The following is a 19,185-nucleotide window of genomic DNA, read 5'->3' on the forward strand; positions in this document are numbered from 1 at the left end:
TGTAATTTAATTCGCAGCCTGCAGATATTTTTTTATATAATATAAAGTGTAACACTACTTAAATTTGATAATGTATGGCAATTTCATTTTTTTTTTTCTAATTTATGTGTGTTAATATTTAATTTTGATACCTTTGGATTAGAATCTATTTATCTTGCCATTGCAGTAATTTTCATTCAAAGTTTCTGAAACCATTTGCTACATTAAAAACAAATAAATAATCACACAGAAGCATAATAAAACGATATTTTATTACAAAGAGAGAAAATTTTTCTCAGCATAAAATCAGTCAACACTCCTTAGTAAAACTTTAAAAATTTCAGTAACAATATATAAAAAAATGAATTAATTTGAATTGCGAATATCAACCTTTATATTGTATCTTTGTTTAGGAAAAATACTTTCAAAATTAGAAATTATCTTTATAGCTTGTAATTTTTTTAAACAGTTTTATTTCGTAATCAGTGCAAAGAATACCTGAACATTTTCTTTTCAAAAATTTACACATAATCCACAATGATGTTCAACTAAATTTTAGTCAGATTTCAATAATTTTGATATTATATTGGATGCCTGTTGTACAATGAAATATTTTTTGATAATTTGAAACAATTCATTTTATAATTTGCTTTAAATATCCAATTTAAATAAATATTTATAACTAATGTTCTGAAATTTTATTCATTATTGTAATTTAAAATTCTTATAACATCTCTTACATTTCATTTAGAACTTTGATAGCTATAATGTATCAGTAAAGAATAGCAATTTTTAAATTTTTTTTAGAACAAAGATATATTTTTTTTTTATTTTCATAAAATAAATATTATATAAATATGAAGTTCAATGGTTGGAAAAATAAGGCTGAAACTCTCTTTGTTCAAAACTTGTGTCTACGATATATATCTAAAGGGTTAACAAAATGTTCTGAATGCTTCAATGAAATCATTATTCCACGTTCAAATCAAAATCAAAGCTTCATATACACAAAGTATCGAGCAATTAAAAAAAAAGCTCTACTTTTACAAGAGATCCACACTCTGTTCAAGTATTTGTATTTATGCGACGAATACTTGAAAGAAATAAATCTCACATAAGAAATGTATTCCTTACATTTCAAGAAAAAAAATTCCTCAAGGTTTTCAAAAGTTTTCATCAATATACAAAGTACATTACATATATGCGCTTCAGCAAATAGCTTGCTACTGCACCAAAACTGATGGTGGCTTAACAGGTTTGATGGCTGCAGGCTTGAACTTGTTTGGAATTTCAGCATTCCAAGCTCTAGGCGAGGAATTGAAATCCCTAAAGCTCTGACTTCTTCTAATGGGACTGGTGACTTCAAGGGATCGTTTGGCAGGAATAGGAGAAGCTCCTAGGTTCAAAAATGATTCTTGTGCAGGCTGGGCAGATTGTGCTTCCAAAAAGGACGCTAAAAAATTATATAAGGTATTTTAAGAAATTCTGTGACAGAATTATCAAGTATACCAAAACATGTTGTTGGGGATATAAAATGAAGAATATAAATATTAATATGAAAATGTATGTAATGTTAATATGAAGATGAAGAATATAAATATTGTTAAATATGTCTTATGCATTTTTTCAAAATGCTTTTACCATCATAAAAGATATACGAATCAGAAATGTAATGACTGAAATTCGTAAGAGATTGTTCGAAATTTCAGGTTTTAAATTTATTATTTTGTCTTTCAAAATTCTTTTTCAAATGGATATTATCCGGCAATATCAAGAAACAAATTGCTTAGTAGTGAATGAATTGTGAATGAGAAAGTCTAAAATTCAATCACTTTCATCAAAGTATGGGAACTAAAATGATTATACCTGTAATTTTATTTTTGGAAATCAATTTATTTTCAATTGCCTTTTTTGATGTAAAAATCTTTAGCTTAGTTTTCGTATGTTTACAAAGGTGAGTAAGAAATAATCAGTGGCCAAGAAAGAGCAATAAATAGTGGCGTTGTGCTTACTTAGAAGACAATGTTTAATATTCGAGGCGAACTTTTATTTTATCTTCTTGTAGATTGTGATATTTTTAATACATTTTCCTATTGAATGAAACTTGTTTATGATTTAGAATGTTTTTAAACTATATATGTACTTTTATTGAATGATAGTAGATTAACTTATAATTTACTATAAATTAAATTACTATTATTTTAAATTCTTACTTATTACAGTACACGCCCGAGTATCCGGCCTAATGTGGCAGAAGGGCAGGCCGGATAACAAAAAACTAGGATAGGCTGGAGTTCTATGAATTCATTTTTTGTCCTCCAATACCAGGAGACAAAGTTTTTATACCAAAAACTCACTGTTCTAATACGCATTTCTCACTTCTTATTGAGTACTAAGTCTTCTATTTATCTCAATGTGAACACTGCTGCGGCTCGGTAGATCATAGAAGCGGATGCCAGCAACGTGTTGAGTTAAACAGAATGCTCTGTACTGGTAGTTTATATATGTTTATATACTGTACTGATCGTTTCAAAAATTTATTAGAGAAAAAGTAAGATAAAGGATATAAACTGTTCACATTTTGTTATAAATTCTGTAATGCCCAACTTAAATGTGAGAAACATTAACAAAACATTAACGTACATACATGAAAAGGCAACCCTAAGATAAGAGTCAAAACTTACAGTTTTTAGGTTTTGAGAAAGTCCTAATAGATACCTTGCCTTCCACATTTAATTACGATAAAAGAAAACTAGGCCGGATAGTCGCGAACCGGGTTCTCGGGAGTGTACCGTATAAATCAAAATGAATGCTATTTATGGATCCTATAAGAGAAAAATTCTTACTTGTTGCACCCGTCCAACCCTTGGGAATACTGTATTTCAAAGGATCTGATGTCCGCGAGCCTGGCCGGTTGAATGTCGTACTCTGAACAGAAGACTGCAATGACAGATTTGTACTTTCCACACTGTCAACTCTATCCAAGGAGTGAATAACTGGTACATGAGGAACAGCATTAGGATAAGTCATGATTTTGGCCTCTGCCGCACGGATCACGGATTCAGCCACAGTTTGTGAATTGATTTCGGACAGGGCTCTCACTCTTGGATGAACTAAAGGCTCTGTGGGAGGTTCAGGAGATGGATAACTGATATGATAGCGTTCTTGCAGTAAATGTTTAACCTTCAAAAATAGAAAAAAGTTTTGTAAATTATATATATATATATATATATATATATATATATATATATATATATATATATATATATATATGTTACCGTCAATGTATTCTATTGAAAGTCGGCATTCAATAGAATACATAGATATAGATACTGCTAGACAATATATGAAATGATTTCGCCCATTTCCTAAGCATTCTATAGAATGCCGAATTATAAACGGCAAAGAACGAAATACATCTGCAATGTAAGAAGAAAAAAAAATCTGTTTCCATAAACATTGATGACATTATAATCGATAGTTTATTAACCAGAATAATAATGGCATGCTTAACAAAGAGATTTCCGTTTCTCATACCTGCTGTGTAAGTTAATATAAAAAGCAATGTTCCGTCAAAACATCCAGAATTTCTTTGGTCATGATAGTAAAAATGATAAAAATGGGTATTTTGTTCACTCTTTGATTCGAAACTGAATAAATAGTTTATCATGACCCCCCCCCCCTTTTTTTTCTTCTAAAATAACTCGGCTTTCTAAAAATGTATTCTATAGAATGCTGGCTTTCACACACTGCCAGTAATATGTACATATGCCACTAACAATAATTTTTGAATAAAAAAATTATTTTACGCATATATCTTGGGATATTATTGATGGATAGTAATTTACATTTTTGATAGGCAGGGTTTTAGTTGACTAAAATTCAGTACACTCTCAGATTTTATGCTTTTACCATTTTTGTAACACTGTAAAATTAAAGCATATTATCTTACTAATTCACAATTCTTTTAAATAAAAGAAAATGAAATTATTACATTTTCAACTTAACGTAAATGATAGTTTTGTATATGTTAATCAAAAACCATTTTATTTTTTCTTCATATATTATTTAAATAAAAAAAATGTTGTAAACCCTAATAAAAACACTCAGTAATTTTATTGTTATGTATCAAAGAATCCATGGTAACAAAAAGACTGTGAAGTTAAAAACTTAAAAAAAAAATTATATAAGCATGGAATTTACGCTTCCTTTGCCACTTACCTTGTCCTCATCTACAACCCATTCGCAACTTTTCTTCTTTCTTTTAGCAAAGAGCTGAGCACCTTTTCCCGTGGGAGAATTTAGGTCCTTGACTATGTCGTGACAAACTTCAGGGCTGACAGCATTATGCTCTACAATGTCCACACCTTGTTTCAGAAGTGTCTTCATGTCGATTATAGGTCTCGGAGCAAGAATCAGTTTCAGCTTTGGCAGTTCCTTGCTAGGTCTAACGTAAGGCATTTTCGTTGGGTCTTTATTGGTATCTTGGTTATTCTCTTCAATTTTAGCATTAGCTGCAAAAAACACGAAGCATTATTTATTTATAACAAGCATTTAGAATTTGTAAAAAATACAAATTCTATGAATAATAAAATATTAGGATAATATTAACACTTAGTCAAGTATAACTCGACACTCCTTATTTGTTCCCTTGCTTTTATTTTTTTTTATTCCACCATTCCATTTATAAGCAACAAGCTTTTGCCTAAATAAGATTGGGTACCGTATCGGTATAAAACCGTATACAGATTATATACATTTTCAGAAATTTATTAAAATAAAAGATTAACCTAAAACAGATAATTAACATTCTAATTAAGTCAAAAATGTGAAATTAAATTTATCATTTTATTAAAAGAGGAATTAATTAATTAGAAGAGGCAGTCAGAATGCATACAAAGGGCCAATGGCAAAGGTCACAAAACGCCTTAACTGCTATTGAGTATCATGGAACTATAGACATGAACCTCCCCCCTTTTTTTCATGTCTATGTTTCTGATAGCAAAAAATTCAGCTTTTTGTAAAAGTTGAAAAAACTTTAATAAGTGGTATTGCTTTCATGATTTATTATTTTCATAAAAGCATGCAAATCCTTTTAATCTTTATAAAATAATTATGCTAGCATTTTTATAGATAAATTTAAAAAGTTTATATTCACATGCTTACGATCGAATTAATATCAGAAACTTTTAATAAATTTTGCGAGTTTTTTTTCTCTTCTTTAACACTGTTTATTAATCAAATGCATTTTTAATAGAAAGAATGTAAAACAATTTCTGTGATACTCACAGAAAAATAAAATCTATATTTTTTGGCCCTGATTATACAGTAGTTTGAAATATTTAATAGCTAAATATCTGCCATTAAGGAAATGAAGTGATTATACAGAGTGGTCATAAAGTCTTTCCTTAATTACAAAGAATTATTACGAAAGAATCATTGAATACAATTCAATAAAATTTTTTCTATAGAATAGTCACATTCTTAAAATTTTTACTTCAACAGAAGGCGCAACTAATGCCGAAAAATGATTTTATATTCGATTATTATTATATTCGATTATTATTAAAGATTATGTAAAGGAGAGAGTAATTTGAGATTATGTAAAGGACAGTGTGAGCGACAACCTCAGTAGAAGATACTGATACACTCAAAGTTAATATCAATGATTGAGTGTTGAGTGTGATAGTCGAAATATTTGACAACACAACAAGTAGCGGAAATTGAAATATCACCTTATTATTCTTCGAGATACCAAGGGTATTCACATTGAAATTTATTGGTATAAATGAGTTAATTAAAATGTGATTTAATTTATAACCGTCTTTACAATATGTCGAAACAATTATATGCCCAATTATAATAGTGTTTTTACTTTCACCCATACGTAGTATAGAGAAAGCACAGTAATCATTAAAAAAAATCGAGCTAGAGATTTTGAGAAATTAGACCTCGTTGAATTCGAAAAATACATTATTGGAAAATGGACAAAAATAACTCAAAAACGCTTTGAGATACATGGTTGAAATTTGGAATACGGTCTTTTCACCAAATTTGCAGATTTTTATCAAATTTTGAATAAAATCTGTTTAGAGGAATTCCGTCTGTTCAGCTGTTCGAATGAATATAACTAATACAATAATTACAAAACGAAGAGAGCTAGATGCATAAAATTCAGTGCACAGATTTAATATCTATAGTATAGACACCTGCCAAAATTTTGAGCCAAATCCAACAACGGGTTGATCGTCTGTTTGTCTGTATTTTCAGACTGCGATCAAAATGCGATAATTCAAAAACATAACGACTTAAATATATCAAATTTGGTATGTGATTTTGTAACTGCATATGCAGTTTTGTGTCAAATTCTTGTTTCAAATAGCTGAGAAAAACGTGTCTAAAACATAAATTCGTTTTTTTATACTATTAAAGCATGCCAGGGATCAATCGCCGAATAACTCGCCAAGGAGGACACCATGGTTTCAGTAAAAATGCTAAATTCATGCCAAAAGTTAATATTTCGTAACTATTGTACGGTAATGCCATGTAAGGCGTTCTCTGGCATGACAAGTTTATTAGAAAGTATGCGAGAAAGTTTGGGAGAGACCACTCCCACTGATTTGGAATACTTTTTTTATGTTCAAGGAAAGACTTCTTGCTAACCCTGTATTTTTATTATTAGCATGACCGAATATCATTAAAAATAATTACTCGTTTAAAGTGATTGAATTTTTTGACTGCTTGTATAAGTCGAATATTTATAATTACAGAGAAAGTTCACCACGTGGCACATCCTTTAAAGAACTTTGAGAGATATATCTGCTATTTTTCAAAGACTATCAATCTATTTCACGCATTACGGAAAGGAATGAATATCCGTAAGAAGTGTGACACACTTAAGGTTGAGTCAATTTCTAGATAGCTGCATCTTTAAAATCCTTGTTTACTTGCCCCGACAAGTCCATCAACCGTGTAAGTGGTGTTGACAGGGTTGAAGAGCAAAAAGGGTTTCTCCTCTGTATTTTTAAAACGTACAACGAGGTTCTAAAACTCTTGTGTCTTATATGGGAATAAAATAAGAGTTCGCGTTTTGAACTTTCAGTAGTGTACAAAATACCTACTTGTAATCACTTAAGATACCAGTCATTTTTTATCCAAAAGGAGTTAAAAGTGTAAAAGTAATTTATCATAAAAATCATTAAACTCAGATGCGTTTTACTGAATAAAGAGCGCTTTCGTTAATATTTGAAATTCTTGACCTAAGTGAATAACCTTATTCAGGAGTGTGTGATGGATTTGATTACTCGCAACAATGTTTCAATAAAAATAATAAAAAAATGAAAGGACTGCTGTTATCATAATATCAATAGTTGCAAAGATATAAAGTAATGTGACTTTTTTTTTTGTTTCGACGGATTTATTTATAAGCATTGTGTCTTAGTTTATTTTGATCGTTAATTTTAACACGAGGAGTTCAGCGATAATTATTTATCACTGAACAAAGTGCGATGAAAATTTTTGAAAAGATATCTTGTACAATAACTCATATGCTTGAATGTTAAAAATACAGTAGATTTCTAATGGATACTACATATCATCATACAGCATCGTTTGCGCCATTTCATCAATCCTGTGTAGCTTAAACTTAAAAATGCAGTAGATTAAACTGTGTAGCTTAAACTTAAAAATACAGTAGATTTCTGATGGACACTACATATCATCATACAGCATCGTTTGCGCCATTTCATCAATCCTGTGTCATACAACATCATTTGCGCCATTTCATCAATTCTGTGTCATACAGCATCGTTTGCGCCATTTCATCAATCCTGTGTCATACAACATCATTTGCGCCATTTCATCAATCCTGTGTCATACAACATCATTTGCGCCATTTCATCAATTCTGTGTCATACAGCATCTTTTGCGCCATTTCATCAATCCTGTGTCATACAGCATTATTTGCGCCATTTCATCAATTCTGTGTCATACAACATCATTTGCGCCATTTCATCAATCCTGTGTCATACAACATCATTTGCGCCATTTCATCAATCCTGTGTCATACAACATCATTTGCGCCATTTCATCAATCCTGTGTCATACAACATCATTTGCGCCATTTCATCAATCCTGTGTCATACAACATCATTTGCGCCATTTCATCAATTATGTGTCATACAGCATCTTTTGCGCCATTTCATCAATCCTGTGTCATACAGCATTATTTGCGCCATTTCATCAATCCTGTGTAGCTTAAACTTAAAAATACAGTAGATTAAACTGTGTAGCTTAAACTTAAAAATACCGTAGATTTCTGATGGATACTACATATCATCATACAGCATCGTTTGCGCCATTTCATCAATCCTGTGTAGCTTAAACTAGCTTCTATAAAACTGACAATACTAACACGAAACATTGAATTAATTTAGAATTATTTTTAGCATAAATCAAATGATGTGTTTTTTATTGAGTAAAACCGAAAGTATTTATTTATGAAAATGTTATATTTGTTCTGGACTCTTCCTTTTAACAAAGAAAGAAACAATAACAAAAAACAATAATTTTTTTGAAATAAAACAAATGAAATTTGAAAGTAGCTCACAAATATTTGGCTTTTAATCAATTAATTTTCTTTAAAATTCATTGCCAAAAAGGAAATTGTATTAAATTTTTCTCTAATTTGCTTAGATACCGCTAACTGATTTTTAGGCGTTTTTCCATTCTAAAGATTCCATTCTTAGAATGTTCTGAGGATGCTAACAAGTCAACGAAAAAAATTGAATATGAGTTCTGATAACATGAAATTATCCCACTTGAGATAAAATAGTCAAATATGCTTAAAGAAAAAGAAAAGAATTTTAATAATGAGAAAACAAATGTTGTCAGAGCAGAAAAATGTTTAATTTTTTCATGATAGATTTATTCTATTTAATTTTAATAAGATTTAGACTGACCCTTGCTTCATTTTAGAAATGTCTAGAACTATCCTGTTTCATTTTAGCATGGACATTTCAATGGAACATTGCCTACTTGGTGAAGAATTTTTTTCCTTGTCTCATGCTTATGTTGTTTGTTTGGTTTTATATATATATTTACCTGCGTATGCGAATTTCCGAACCACTATTTGCTTTCAAAGCACTTTGACTATAAGATCAAATCGTTGTTTCTTTTCCAAGGGATTGTACTCGAAGCATAGCTTCTTGAATGCCTTCCAGTTTATTCCATTAGACCCTAATGAAAGTCCTTAGGTCCTTTTCAGGTTGATCTACCCTTGCAAAAATAAAATACACTGTCCTGCTTCTCTCTTCTATATCAGTGCTTCTCATTTAGCCATTCATTTCGCCTAAGGTCAGCAAAGGGCGAAACTTTTATTTAGCACTTCAGTCCTTTAGAGATCATATTTACTTTCCGTGCACCTAGTCACTTATTCTAAAATGATATGTCAGATTTTTGTATAGAATTGTAGAATTTTTACTAATTAAATCTGTATTTTAGTTAAGGCAACAAATAAATTAAAAGACAAAACTCATTTTGACACGCTTAAATATTTCAAATTCCTTTCCATTCTTATACTGATGAAAATAACAATAAATATTCAAAAGAAAATGGGTCACCTAAATAGGAGTTTAAATAAATTTACAATTCAAGGAGTTAATTTCGTAAGAACATACTACAGAAAGGGCAATTATTTAAGATATTTTAGTATTTTAATCATAATAGTTCATTAGGCAGTGTCCTTTGCTCAATTAAATAGATCAAGAAATCAAGATAAACCGAAATGCATTTGTTGGTGATATTTTACTTGGTTTTATTTATGCATAATTTGCAATTTATCAATAAAATTAAATATTAGAAAAGCCAAATACGTTGTGTCGCTACTAGCCCTTATTTTTAGTACAGATTCAAGGAAATTGTCTTTAACTGTAATATCTGTTTTCGCATATGTTATTTGATGATTTGATTGTTGGTTATTTTTTATTTCATGGAGGATCATTGAAAATTCAACATCTTTTCAAATCAAATGACAGTAAACATATCGATGAACCTATTTTATAACGATGGATTTCTAAGAATTTTCATGACTACGATGAGAAAGATTTAAATTCATTTTAAAGCATTTTTTTTAAATCTAACAATTCCTATTATGGAATATATATTAACAGAACTGTTAAATTAATTAAAAACGTTACGCAGAAAGTGAGAAGTAACTGTTACCACCAGATGCATACCTACTTTTAATTTTGGTATCATAATAATAAATTATAGCAAAATTTTCGTGCAATTATTCATTAGTTATTAAATGCACAGCTAATTTCCCATTTAATAGAAAACAATCAAACGAGCCACATATTGGCAATGCATGCTTCGTTATTATTAATGTCAGAGTTTGTAAAAATAAATATATTTAATTCTAATCTTCAATAATTATAGAGAGTTTTGATATTTAGTATTTATTTTCATTGAGCCTCGCTGTTAGAACTAGAATTGATATGAAGAAATGCTTATAGTAGTTTGCGTCTAGTTTTCAAGGTATCTCTGTTGATTGTTATGTACTCGTACCTACAGAGTAGTTTATTATTTAATTATGAAATTTGAATATTCATAAAAAAATGGATATTTTCCATAATGCAAAAGCATTTTCATTACAAAGTTTAATCAGAAAAACGTTTTAGTGTTAGTCAGATTTTATTTTATAAAAAAAAAGCATTTGAATAATATGATACCAGCTTATAAGGAAACAAATTATATTTTTCAGCAATGAATGCACTACACGTTGTTACTATAACGAAGCTCTTATGAAGATAATTTTACTGACATGGAATCGAATTGAATATTAAACAAAATACAAAAAAATCAGATAAGAAGTAATGATGAACTCTCTATCAATAACGAATTATTATTATTAATACAAACTAATTCATCAACGTTTGCGATAGTGCGTTTATTTCGTACTTGACTTTGAAAATTGGCTGCTTTGTGCTTCTTTTAAACAATTCAAGCCAACATTTTTTCATCTCTTCTTTCTACCTTAGTATTCTGCTGAGGCCGGAAATACCTCAAAGCGAAGTTCTGGATCAAGTCCAAGTCTGCTATAGGTGTCAGGGTATCCATTCTTTAAACTTAGTCTGTTAACCGACGAAAAAAAGGAAAAATTTCTCTTTTTCTGCGTACGTTGCTTGAAGGTGAGTGAGAGGTCTGGTTATTGTTTCTGACGTGGGCATCTAGTTTGTTTATTAAAGAACTAGTAATTTCATGCTGAAAAATTAAGGAGATATAAACATTCTAAAATTGGTTTAAAGGGAAAACAATATTTAAACTAAACACCTTCTAGTCTTCCAAGAACTGCGTAATAAAATTTCACTCTTAACCTTAACTTATCAGTTGTGTTTGCGACGTAGTTATGCTGTTCTTTTGTGGTAAAATAAAGACAGAGTTTCATCAATCAATCGTCATCATGAGTTTTCATCGCTTTTTACAGTGAATGTAATTTTTTTTTCCTTCTTCTGTCTTAGATTATAAATTCGATCTTTTTTCTGATTCTCTTTTTTTTTAAAAAAAAAAGAAAAACTTTTTTCCCAAACTATTTTTAAAAACTCGTGTAAATATTGGTATGGGCAATCTGAGATAAAGCAACTGATGTGTATTCATGTCTCAAAAAGCTAATATTAAATTTAGAAAAATCAATAAGTTTCTGTAATCGAAGAGACCTGGAATAGTGACATAAAACAAAAGTATCTGTGTGGTGATCAAAATTCATTGTATCTCTTTCAAAACAATTTCCTGTGATTCCAATGCATTTTTCTGCCAATGTTTTTTCCAACCATCAAAACATACTTTAAAATCGTTCTTGTGAAGCATCTTCATAGCGCGTTTTCTTTTATCAAATTAATGTAGTCAAAAGATGACTTTAAAGAAACAAATTTCAATGGCGTAATGAGAAAAACGTCATACGATTATCATGCGCATTCGAAATTTCTGGAACCATATTTATGAAATATTTGGATAAAATTCTTAGATAATAATTGCTTTGTGAGAAGTTGCATTATTAAATACAAAACCCATGAGTTTTCTAGCCCCATTTCAGGTCATTTTTCGACCTCAACTTCTTCGTGCAAATGGCGCAAAACACTCTAATAATAATCTTGATTGATTGTGACCAATTGATCGGAATTCACAGTGAACAACACCACGACAATAAAAAAAAAACACAGTCAACATTGCCTTAATTTTGAGTGATTTTGGAGTAGTCTATTTGTCTTTGCTGCAACCTTCAAGCACCATTTGTTTGATTGCTGAGTTGTTTTGTTTCAAAAGCATATATTAAAATTTCATCACCAGTAATAATGCGTTTTAGGAAGGAATCGCCTTGAAAATTACTCCCTCTGGCCACTTGAACACGTTGTTGTATTTGGAACAAATTCAAAATTCTAGGAACAATTCTAGAAGTGATGCGTCACAACTTTAAATGATATCTTAACATTGCTTGACGGGAAACTGAATGATATAGGAACTTGTTCCATAATGCTTCTTATTGCCAGACGAGATCACCAAGTACCAATTTTCTGACCTTATCGATTATCTTGATCATTGAATGAACAGATGGCAGGAAAACTACGAGAGTTCCTCGTACCATTTTTATACTTTTTATAGCAATCGAATACTATTGGTTTCGATAAATAGTAGTCTTAAAAAACTTTTTGAAACTTTTAAAGTGCTTTTGTAGCAGAAATTTCATTGTGAAAACAAAATGTAGGCTCTTTGCTCAATAACATTCGCTATTTCAGAAAATCAACAAAGTGGAAATTCTTATATTATTAAAAACAAATTTATTTTAAGACTACAAAATGACGACTGAAAATAAATGTTTGATAAAAAGAATGTAAAATTGTAAAAATTTTATGATAAAGGTTTGTTGACGATATATGCTATAAAAGTAAATTAAATTAATCATTCAGAAAACTTCTTGTTCAGAGGTTAGAATAAAATTATAATGCTCTTTCAGATACAGGAAAATGTTTTCTTAAAAGTGGAAAAAAAATAGGGGGAAAAAATCAATCGTATGAAAAAAAAAATTCAATTCAAATAGAATAATCTCACAAGCCGATTTCATTCCTAACATGTTTTTTTAGCAAATTAATCTATACTTATAATAAAGCTCAATGTGTGTGTGTGTGTGTGTGTGTGTGTTGGCGCTCTACAGGCCAGGTCATTTCACATACAGCTATCAAATTTGGTACATGTATACCTTAGAGGTCGGGAATGTGCACCTGGGGTCCCTTTTTTTGAATTTTTAATTAGAATTTTAATTATTAATTAAAAACTAACTTTCCCGCCAAAAAAATCTTCCATTTTCCCCACCGCCAACTTTTCCGCCAAAAAAAAATCTTCCATTTCCCCCACCGCCAAATGAATAAGGCTTCAGTTTCTTTTTTCTCCCAACAGTAATGAGGCTAGGGTTAATATTTTTCGGCGGATTATTTTAAACGATTCTGTTTATTTTTTTAATGTTTTATGCATTTAAAATTAAACTTATTGTTAATTAATCCATGTTTCAGATTCATTCTGAAGTACTTTTGAATTAAAATAACACAGAATAAAGGAAATTAAAAATGTATAATCTGCCTAGCGTTACCCCAACTGGCGTAGAAAAATTCACGCATTTTCGTTACCTAACTGGCGAAGAAAATTCACGCATGCGCATTGTTCTGATTGTTGTCATGACAACCACTTTCAACGGATGATTTAAATTATTTTTAGGTTAGTTGCATGCTTTTGTAAGTAAATTGTATTTATGTTAGTTATATATTTTTTGTATGTGCTTATAGTTTTAAGTACATCTTTTTTTAAGTAGTTTTTTTTAACCTGTTTTCAATGATTTAAATTATTTTTAGGTTAGTTGTGTACTTTTGTAATTAAATTGTATTTATGTTAGTTATATATTTTTTTTTGTATATGCTTATAGTTTTAAGTACATCGTTTTTTAAGTAGTTATTTTAAACCTGTTTTAGACCGATTATTTTAAACGATTCATTTTATTTTCTTAGTGTTTAATGCATTTAAAATGAAACACTGTTCATTAATCGATCTGTTCATGATGAATCTGAGAAAATTTTGTTGACAAATTCTTGAGATATTACATAAATTAAGAAAGATATTCTTTTGTGCCCATAAAGTTTAAACGCTCAGTGACTCTATTACCAGTAATCATATTATTAAAAAAAATGCTTTGTTTCAGTAAAAAATATTATTATATTAATTGCAGATTAATCATTTACACTTTAATTTAAAGCATAAATTCTACGAGGGGTAACAGAAAATTAGAGAGATACATATAACGTTATGACTGAAGGCCTTTATAATATTATGAGTAAATTATATGACTATCAAAATTTGAAGTTTTAAAATATTTTGCTGAAGAATCTATTAAAGTTGGAATTGCATAAAATATTTAATTATTAAAATTTTAACGAACATTAAGATTGGCGAACCGGCTGGTCGCCAAAGGCGGCTAGTTGATAAATAAATTAAAATAATAAAAAAAATAATAAACTCTAAAATAATTTTTTTTTACTATTTTGTAAACTAAATTGACTATCTGGAAATCTAAAAAGATAGTGACTCCGTGTAAAACAGCAGATTTTATATTTTTAATTTTTTTTTAACTAGACGCAATATTTTTCTTCCTAAGTTATGTATAGATGGACAAGAAAGAGGCAAATATAAACATGTATGTGAGTAAAAAATTCATTTTTTTTTTTGTGCTTTCAAAGTTAATTTTTTCACTTGCTATTTACTTCGGAGATAAGCATTTTAATTTTCATGTAACGCTGACTCTCCCCCATTCTTCCATGCTTTTTCAAAATCTAATTAATAAAACTTTCTCTGACATCGATCTGTCGTGTGAAAAACAACATACATAATGTAAAATTTCGGACTCGGGAGTTTTCTGTTGTTTCACTCTTCGAATGAGGGAAATTCCTGCTTCGAAAATGTAAAAACCCAAATTGCCTCAAATTGACCCAAATTGTCAGGTGCCTCTTTTTGTTTTTAACCTCTTCATCGAGTGATATTACTTAGGTTTGTCTTTATAAATCGAGAATACATCTTAAAAATTGTAGCTCAGTTGAAAATATCTGCTGTCAATTCTCCTCATTCTTATTAACCGTCTTTGTTACTCACACTAATTTGTTACTACTTTGCTTGCGCGCACGCACACACATACGCACGCGCACACACGAGCGCACGCACACGCACGCACGCACGCACACACACACACACACACACACAAACAGACACACACACACACACACTATTCTGAAATGTTCTCTTATTTCCTGATCAAATTCACACTTTTTTATTAATTTATTTCTAACACGTGCCTAACAAAATTGTTGACTCGGTCGTTCCCACGCCAGGAAAGAAAAAATAAAAATCCTTAACACCTGTACATCTTTTTAAAAAGATATCTACGATCCCTTTATTTACATCGACACGTGGCAAAGAAATACCTATCATTATCTCATAGTAAAATCACAGAGGGAAAAAATATCGGTAATTTTGCTCTTACTCAGTTACAGTTACTCTATGTAAACTGAAGTCATTTTATCATCGGTTTCTCTTGTACAAATTATGATTTTCACAATAAAATAAATCAAAAAAATTATTTAAGATTAGAAAAACATATGAAGCTTTTTCTTAACTATTTTATTTTTATATAACATACTACTATACATATAATTAATAATAAAAGGATTATAAATATTTTGCTGTTTGTTATATATTTATTTATTGAACAGAAATTCATTGCTTATTAAACTGTTAGAATAAATTACTGAACAATTAAATATTTACTTATTAATTTGAAAGGAATCGTTGAATAACCACTTCGTAGATTTTCTGATATTTTCTTGAAAAGTATATATATACATACATATGAGTGTTTTTGTGTGTAAAGAAAAAATAATAAAATATATTGCAGTGTAAATATATTACAGCTTATATATTTACACTGCGAAGCCAAATACAAAATTTATGACAGAAAAACTGCTGCAGCCGAAAAATTAATATTACATACTACTTTTGTAAATTTTAAGAAAATTCACCACTTTATTTTAACATTCAGCATTATTCCACTAACGCCCTGAACACAGTATTTATTTTAAAACATATCGGTTAGTGGAACGGAGTCCTTTGGTAAGCAACACTGCTTTCACAACATAATATGTTGTGAAATAATTCGTTCGCTACTTCACCGCAGACGTGCGCTAGTAGACCAAAGTTTCTTATTTCTGGAACCTTTTATAGCATCCGTATTCGTGAGTCACTGCTGGAGCAGAAGCTCGCAAACATTTCACTTGTGAGTTAACTTGGAAATACACGCCCTCGTGTGAAACGGAAAAACACTCTGTATGCTATTCAATTGGCTGATTAATGTGTATTGTATTTTTGTATGATGATTCTCCTGTGACTAAGGAATGATTTAGTACGTGAATGAAATCAAAGCATGCCAATTAGATAAGTTTATCTCTCTGAAATCTTGCATTAATCTCGGAAATCTATCATTCTTTCGCGCGTGGTTCGATATTACATTTTTTAAACGGAAAGAAAAAGTTCATAATTTTTATGAAATTTAAAAACTGTTTTATGTAGTTGTTTTTAGAAAGCAAAACATAGATGCCTCGATTTTCTCAATTTATTATTAGTCAAATAGAAGAAGAAGAAGAAAAAAAATTATTTAATGCACGGTATGCTTATTAAAAAAAAAAAAGAAACTGTTAAAACACTTAAACGTAGGACCGCTTCTTAATTGAGGACTGTTAGAAGAAATTAGTTAAAGAACCAGAAATTAAAAAGAGAAACAGAAATAGAAAAGAAAGGAAAGAAGAAAAAATAATAAACACTTTGAAGTAAATTTTTGTCAAACACAGATATTAAGAATACAAATTACAGATTACAAGCTCTTCACATAGTGTTAAATCGATACATTTCAAAAACAATAAATCGATATGTTTCCTGCGTTTTATAAAATTACGTCTGTATATCATCAAAATTAAAATTATATTGACTCTTTAGTTATTATAAATATATATATGAAATTCGAACATTAGTAATAAATGGAATAATTATCAAACTTATGTACTAGCCATATTCGCAAAACAAAATAACAAAGTTTAGCTTTTAAAGAAAAAAAATTACCATTTAATATAGCGAAAAACTGAAACTTCAGAGAATTAGAAGTGATTTTACATATAATAATTACTTTACAGGATTTTTTTTTCAAAAAGAAAATTAGCACGGCTAATTTGTATGCGACTTATTTAAGTAATGTTTAAGATTTGAAATTGAACTCAGTTTATTTGAGCAAAATTTCCACGGCTACTTATTAAAGATTATTTAAGAACTCAGATAATATGTAGAATAGGTTATTTGAGATTTTTCTATTAAACAGTAGAATAGATAGTAGAATTTTTGAATCTAGAAATGATTAATGTCAAATTATAAATTTAAATGATAAAAATTGATTTAATTTGTATGTAAATGTATTTAAGGAAAACGTTCTACTAATTAAAACTTACATTCGGCAACAATCCACTTTTCAGCCTTTTTAACTCTTTTAAAAAACATATTGGCGCCCTTTGATTTCAGGTTACAGTCATCTGAGAGTGATTCGGCGATTTTTCGGCACAGTTTGACTTGTTCTTCCACTGTCGGATAGATACAGTTTGGTTCTTCGTAGAAACTCGAAGAAGCAAACATCTTCTCTGAAAGAAAAAGAAAAAAAATAAGAATTTATTCAAAATTTCTTAAAGATATTTCATGACTATGAGAAAGAAGTCCAAGAAATTACAAAATTTCAGTTAGTTTCTAATTAGTTGAATATTTAAATTATTTAATTAATTTGAGTTAATTTCTAATTAGCTTAATATTTACTTAACACTTTGGAAAGTAGACAGTATTCATCCTCGTCTCTTGAAGAATAAATGTGAATAGTTTATTAAATTCACTCGAGTGATTTCAGAGGAGAAGTGGATCATGTGTGCATATCCAAAATGACTTTTATTTATGTGAAGATTTTGCTAATTCCACGTTAATTATTTTTTATTTTGTTATAAGTTGCTTTGTTTTAGAGAAACCTCTATACTTTAAAGAAAGCGGTATGTCGGCTTAATGATTTCTCTTCAAATTTTAATAATTTAGGCTTATAATAACTGAGAATTTTTAAGTATGAAATCGTTTCGTATGTTATGCTTCTTTCTTTCTTTGCATTATAATATCCAAAAGCTTCCTATTTTATCTATTCAAAAAATTTGATCAAAATGTAAACAATTTAAACACAACGTCATGCTACAACATAAGATATTAGATGACAAATTTGTATTATGTCATGGCGTACGAAACGACTTCAGATGACATGAAGAGTTTCGTTTGTCATGTAACAATGACGTGACGTAAATTGACTCTGTGCTACTTAGTAATGGCATTTCTTTAATTTTGCTGCACAACGAACAAATTGATATTTTGAGTGAATCTAATCAAGTGAAATCAAATTAACAGAGTTAAAATTCTTTTTATAATTCAGTTCAAAATATTTATATAAATATCAATTTGATCTGGAATGAATTAGGAACACTACATTTTCATTAAAATCATCAAATGTCGATGAAGATGTGAAGAGTTGCATTAGTTGAATTTTTTATTGCTGTCATTAATTAGGGACAAATTAGTACTGTCATTAATGGAGGAACATACTTGATCTCTAAATTGCAAGCACTGATTAAATATATTTCTGTGTTTCAATAATGTTTGCTTAACCTGAAGAAAAAGGATAGGATACTAATATTCCTTAATAATTTTTCTTAACAATTTCAGAAACAATTTTTTGGAGAATTCATATAACCAGAAGACAATATATCTATATCACTCGCGAAGGTTATTAAATTTCAAGAATAAACAAGATTTACTTTTCGGAGAAATTCAAACTCTGTGATGGGGATTTCTCTGAATGGAATTCAGATCACTGATATTCCAAGAAAGGTGTTAAGGCTGGTTAAGTTGTTGATCAATATTGCCAGTCATCTTCTCTGAACTATAACTATAAACTTTATAGAAATCACGTTTCTCTTATAGGCTACGAGTGTTGATGCGCAGTCATAACAATACATCGCAAATAATTTCATATCTTTAAGTCACCTTGAATCT

The 19,185-nt window shown here is 29.5% G+C and overlaps 1 protein-coding gene across 1 annotated transcript in view; it reads right to left on the bottom strand.

Annotated features, from left to right (window-relative positions):
* Positions 1-234: 234 nt before the first annotated feature.
* Positions 235-19,185, bottom strand: part of LOC129964256 (uncharacterized) — a 33,463-nt gene continuing 14,512 nt past the window's right edge. Inside the window, exons 3-6 of the mRNA XM_056079004.1 lie at positions 17,562-17,747; positions 4,201-4,493; positions 2,826-3,162; positions 235-1,432 (exon numbers count right to left, since the gene is read on the bottom strand). Coding sequence (XP_055934979.1) covers positions 1,203-1,432; positions 2,826-3,162; positions 4,201-4,493; positions 17,562-17,747 — 1,046 coding nt within the window. The 3' untranslated portion in view covers positions 235-1,202. The remainder of the gene's footprint in view (positions 1,433-2,825; positions 3,163-4,200; positions 4,494-17,561; positions 17,748-19,185) is intronic.

Source organism: Argiope bruennichi, chromosome 3 (assembly GCF_947563725.1).
Source record: "Argiope bruennichi chromosome 3, qqArgBrue1.1, whole genome shotgun sequence".
Taxonomy (NCBI): domain Eukaryota; kingdom Metazoa; phylum Arthropoda; class Arachnida; order Araneae; family Araneidae; genus Argiope; species Argiope bruennichi.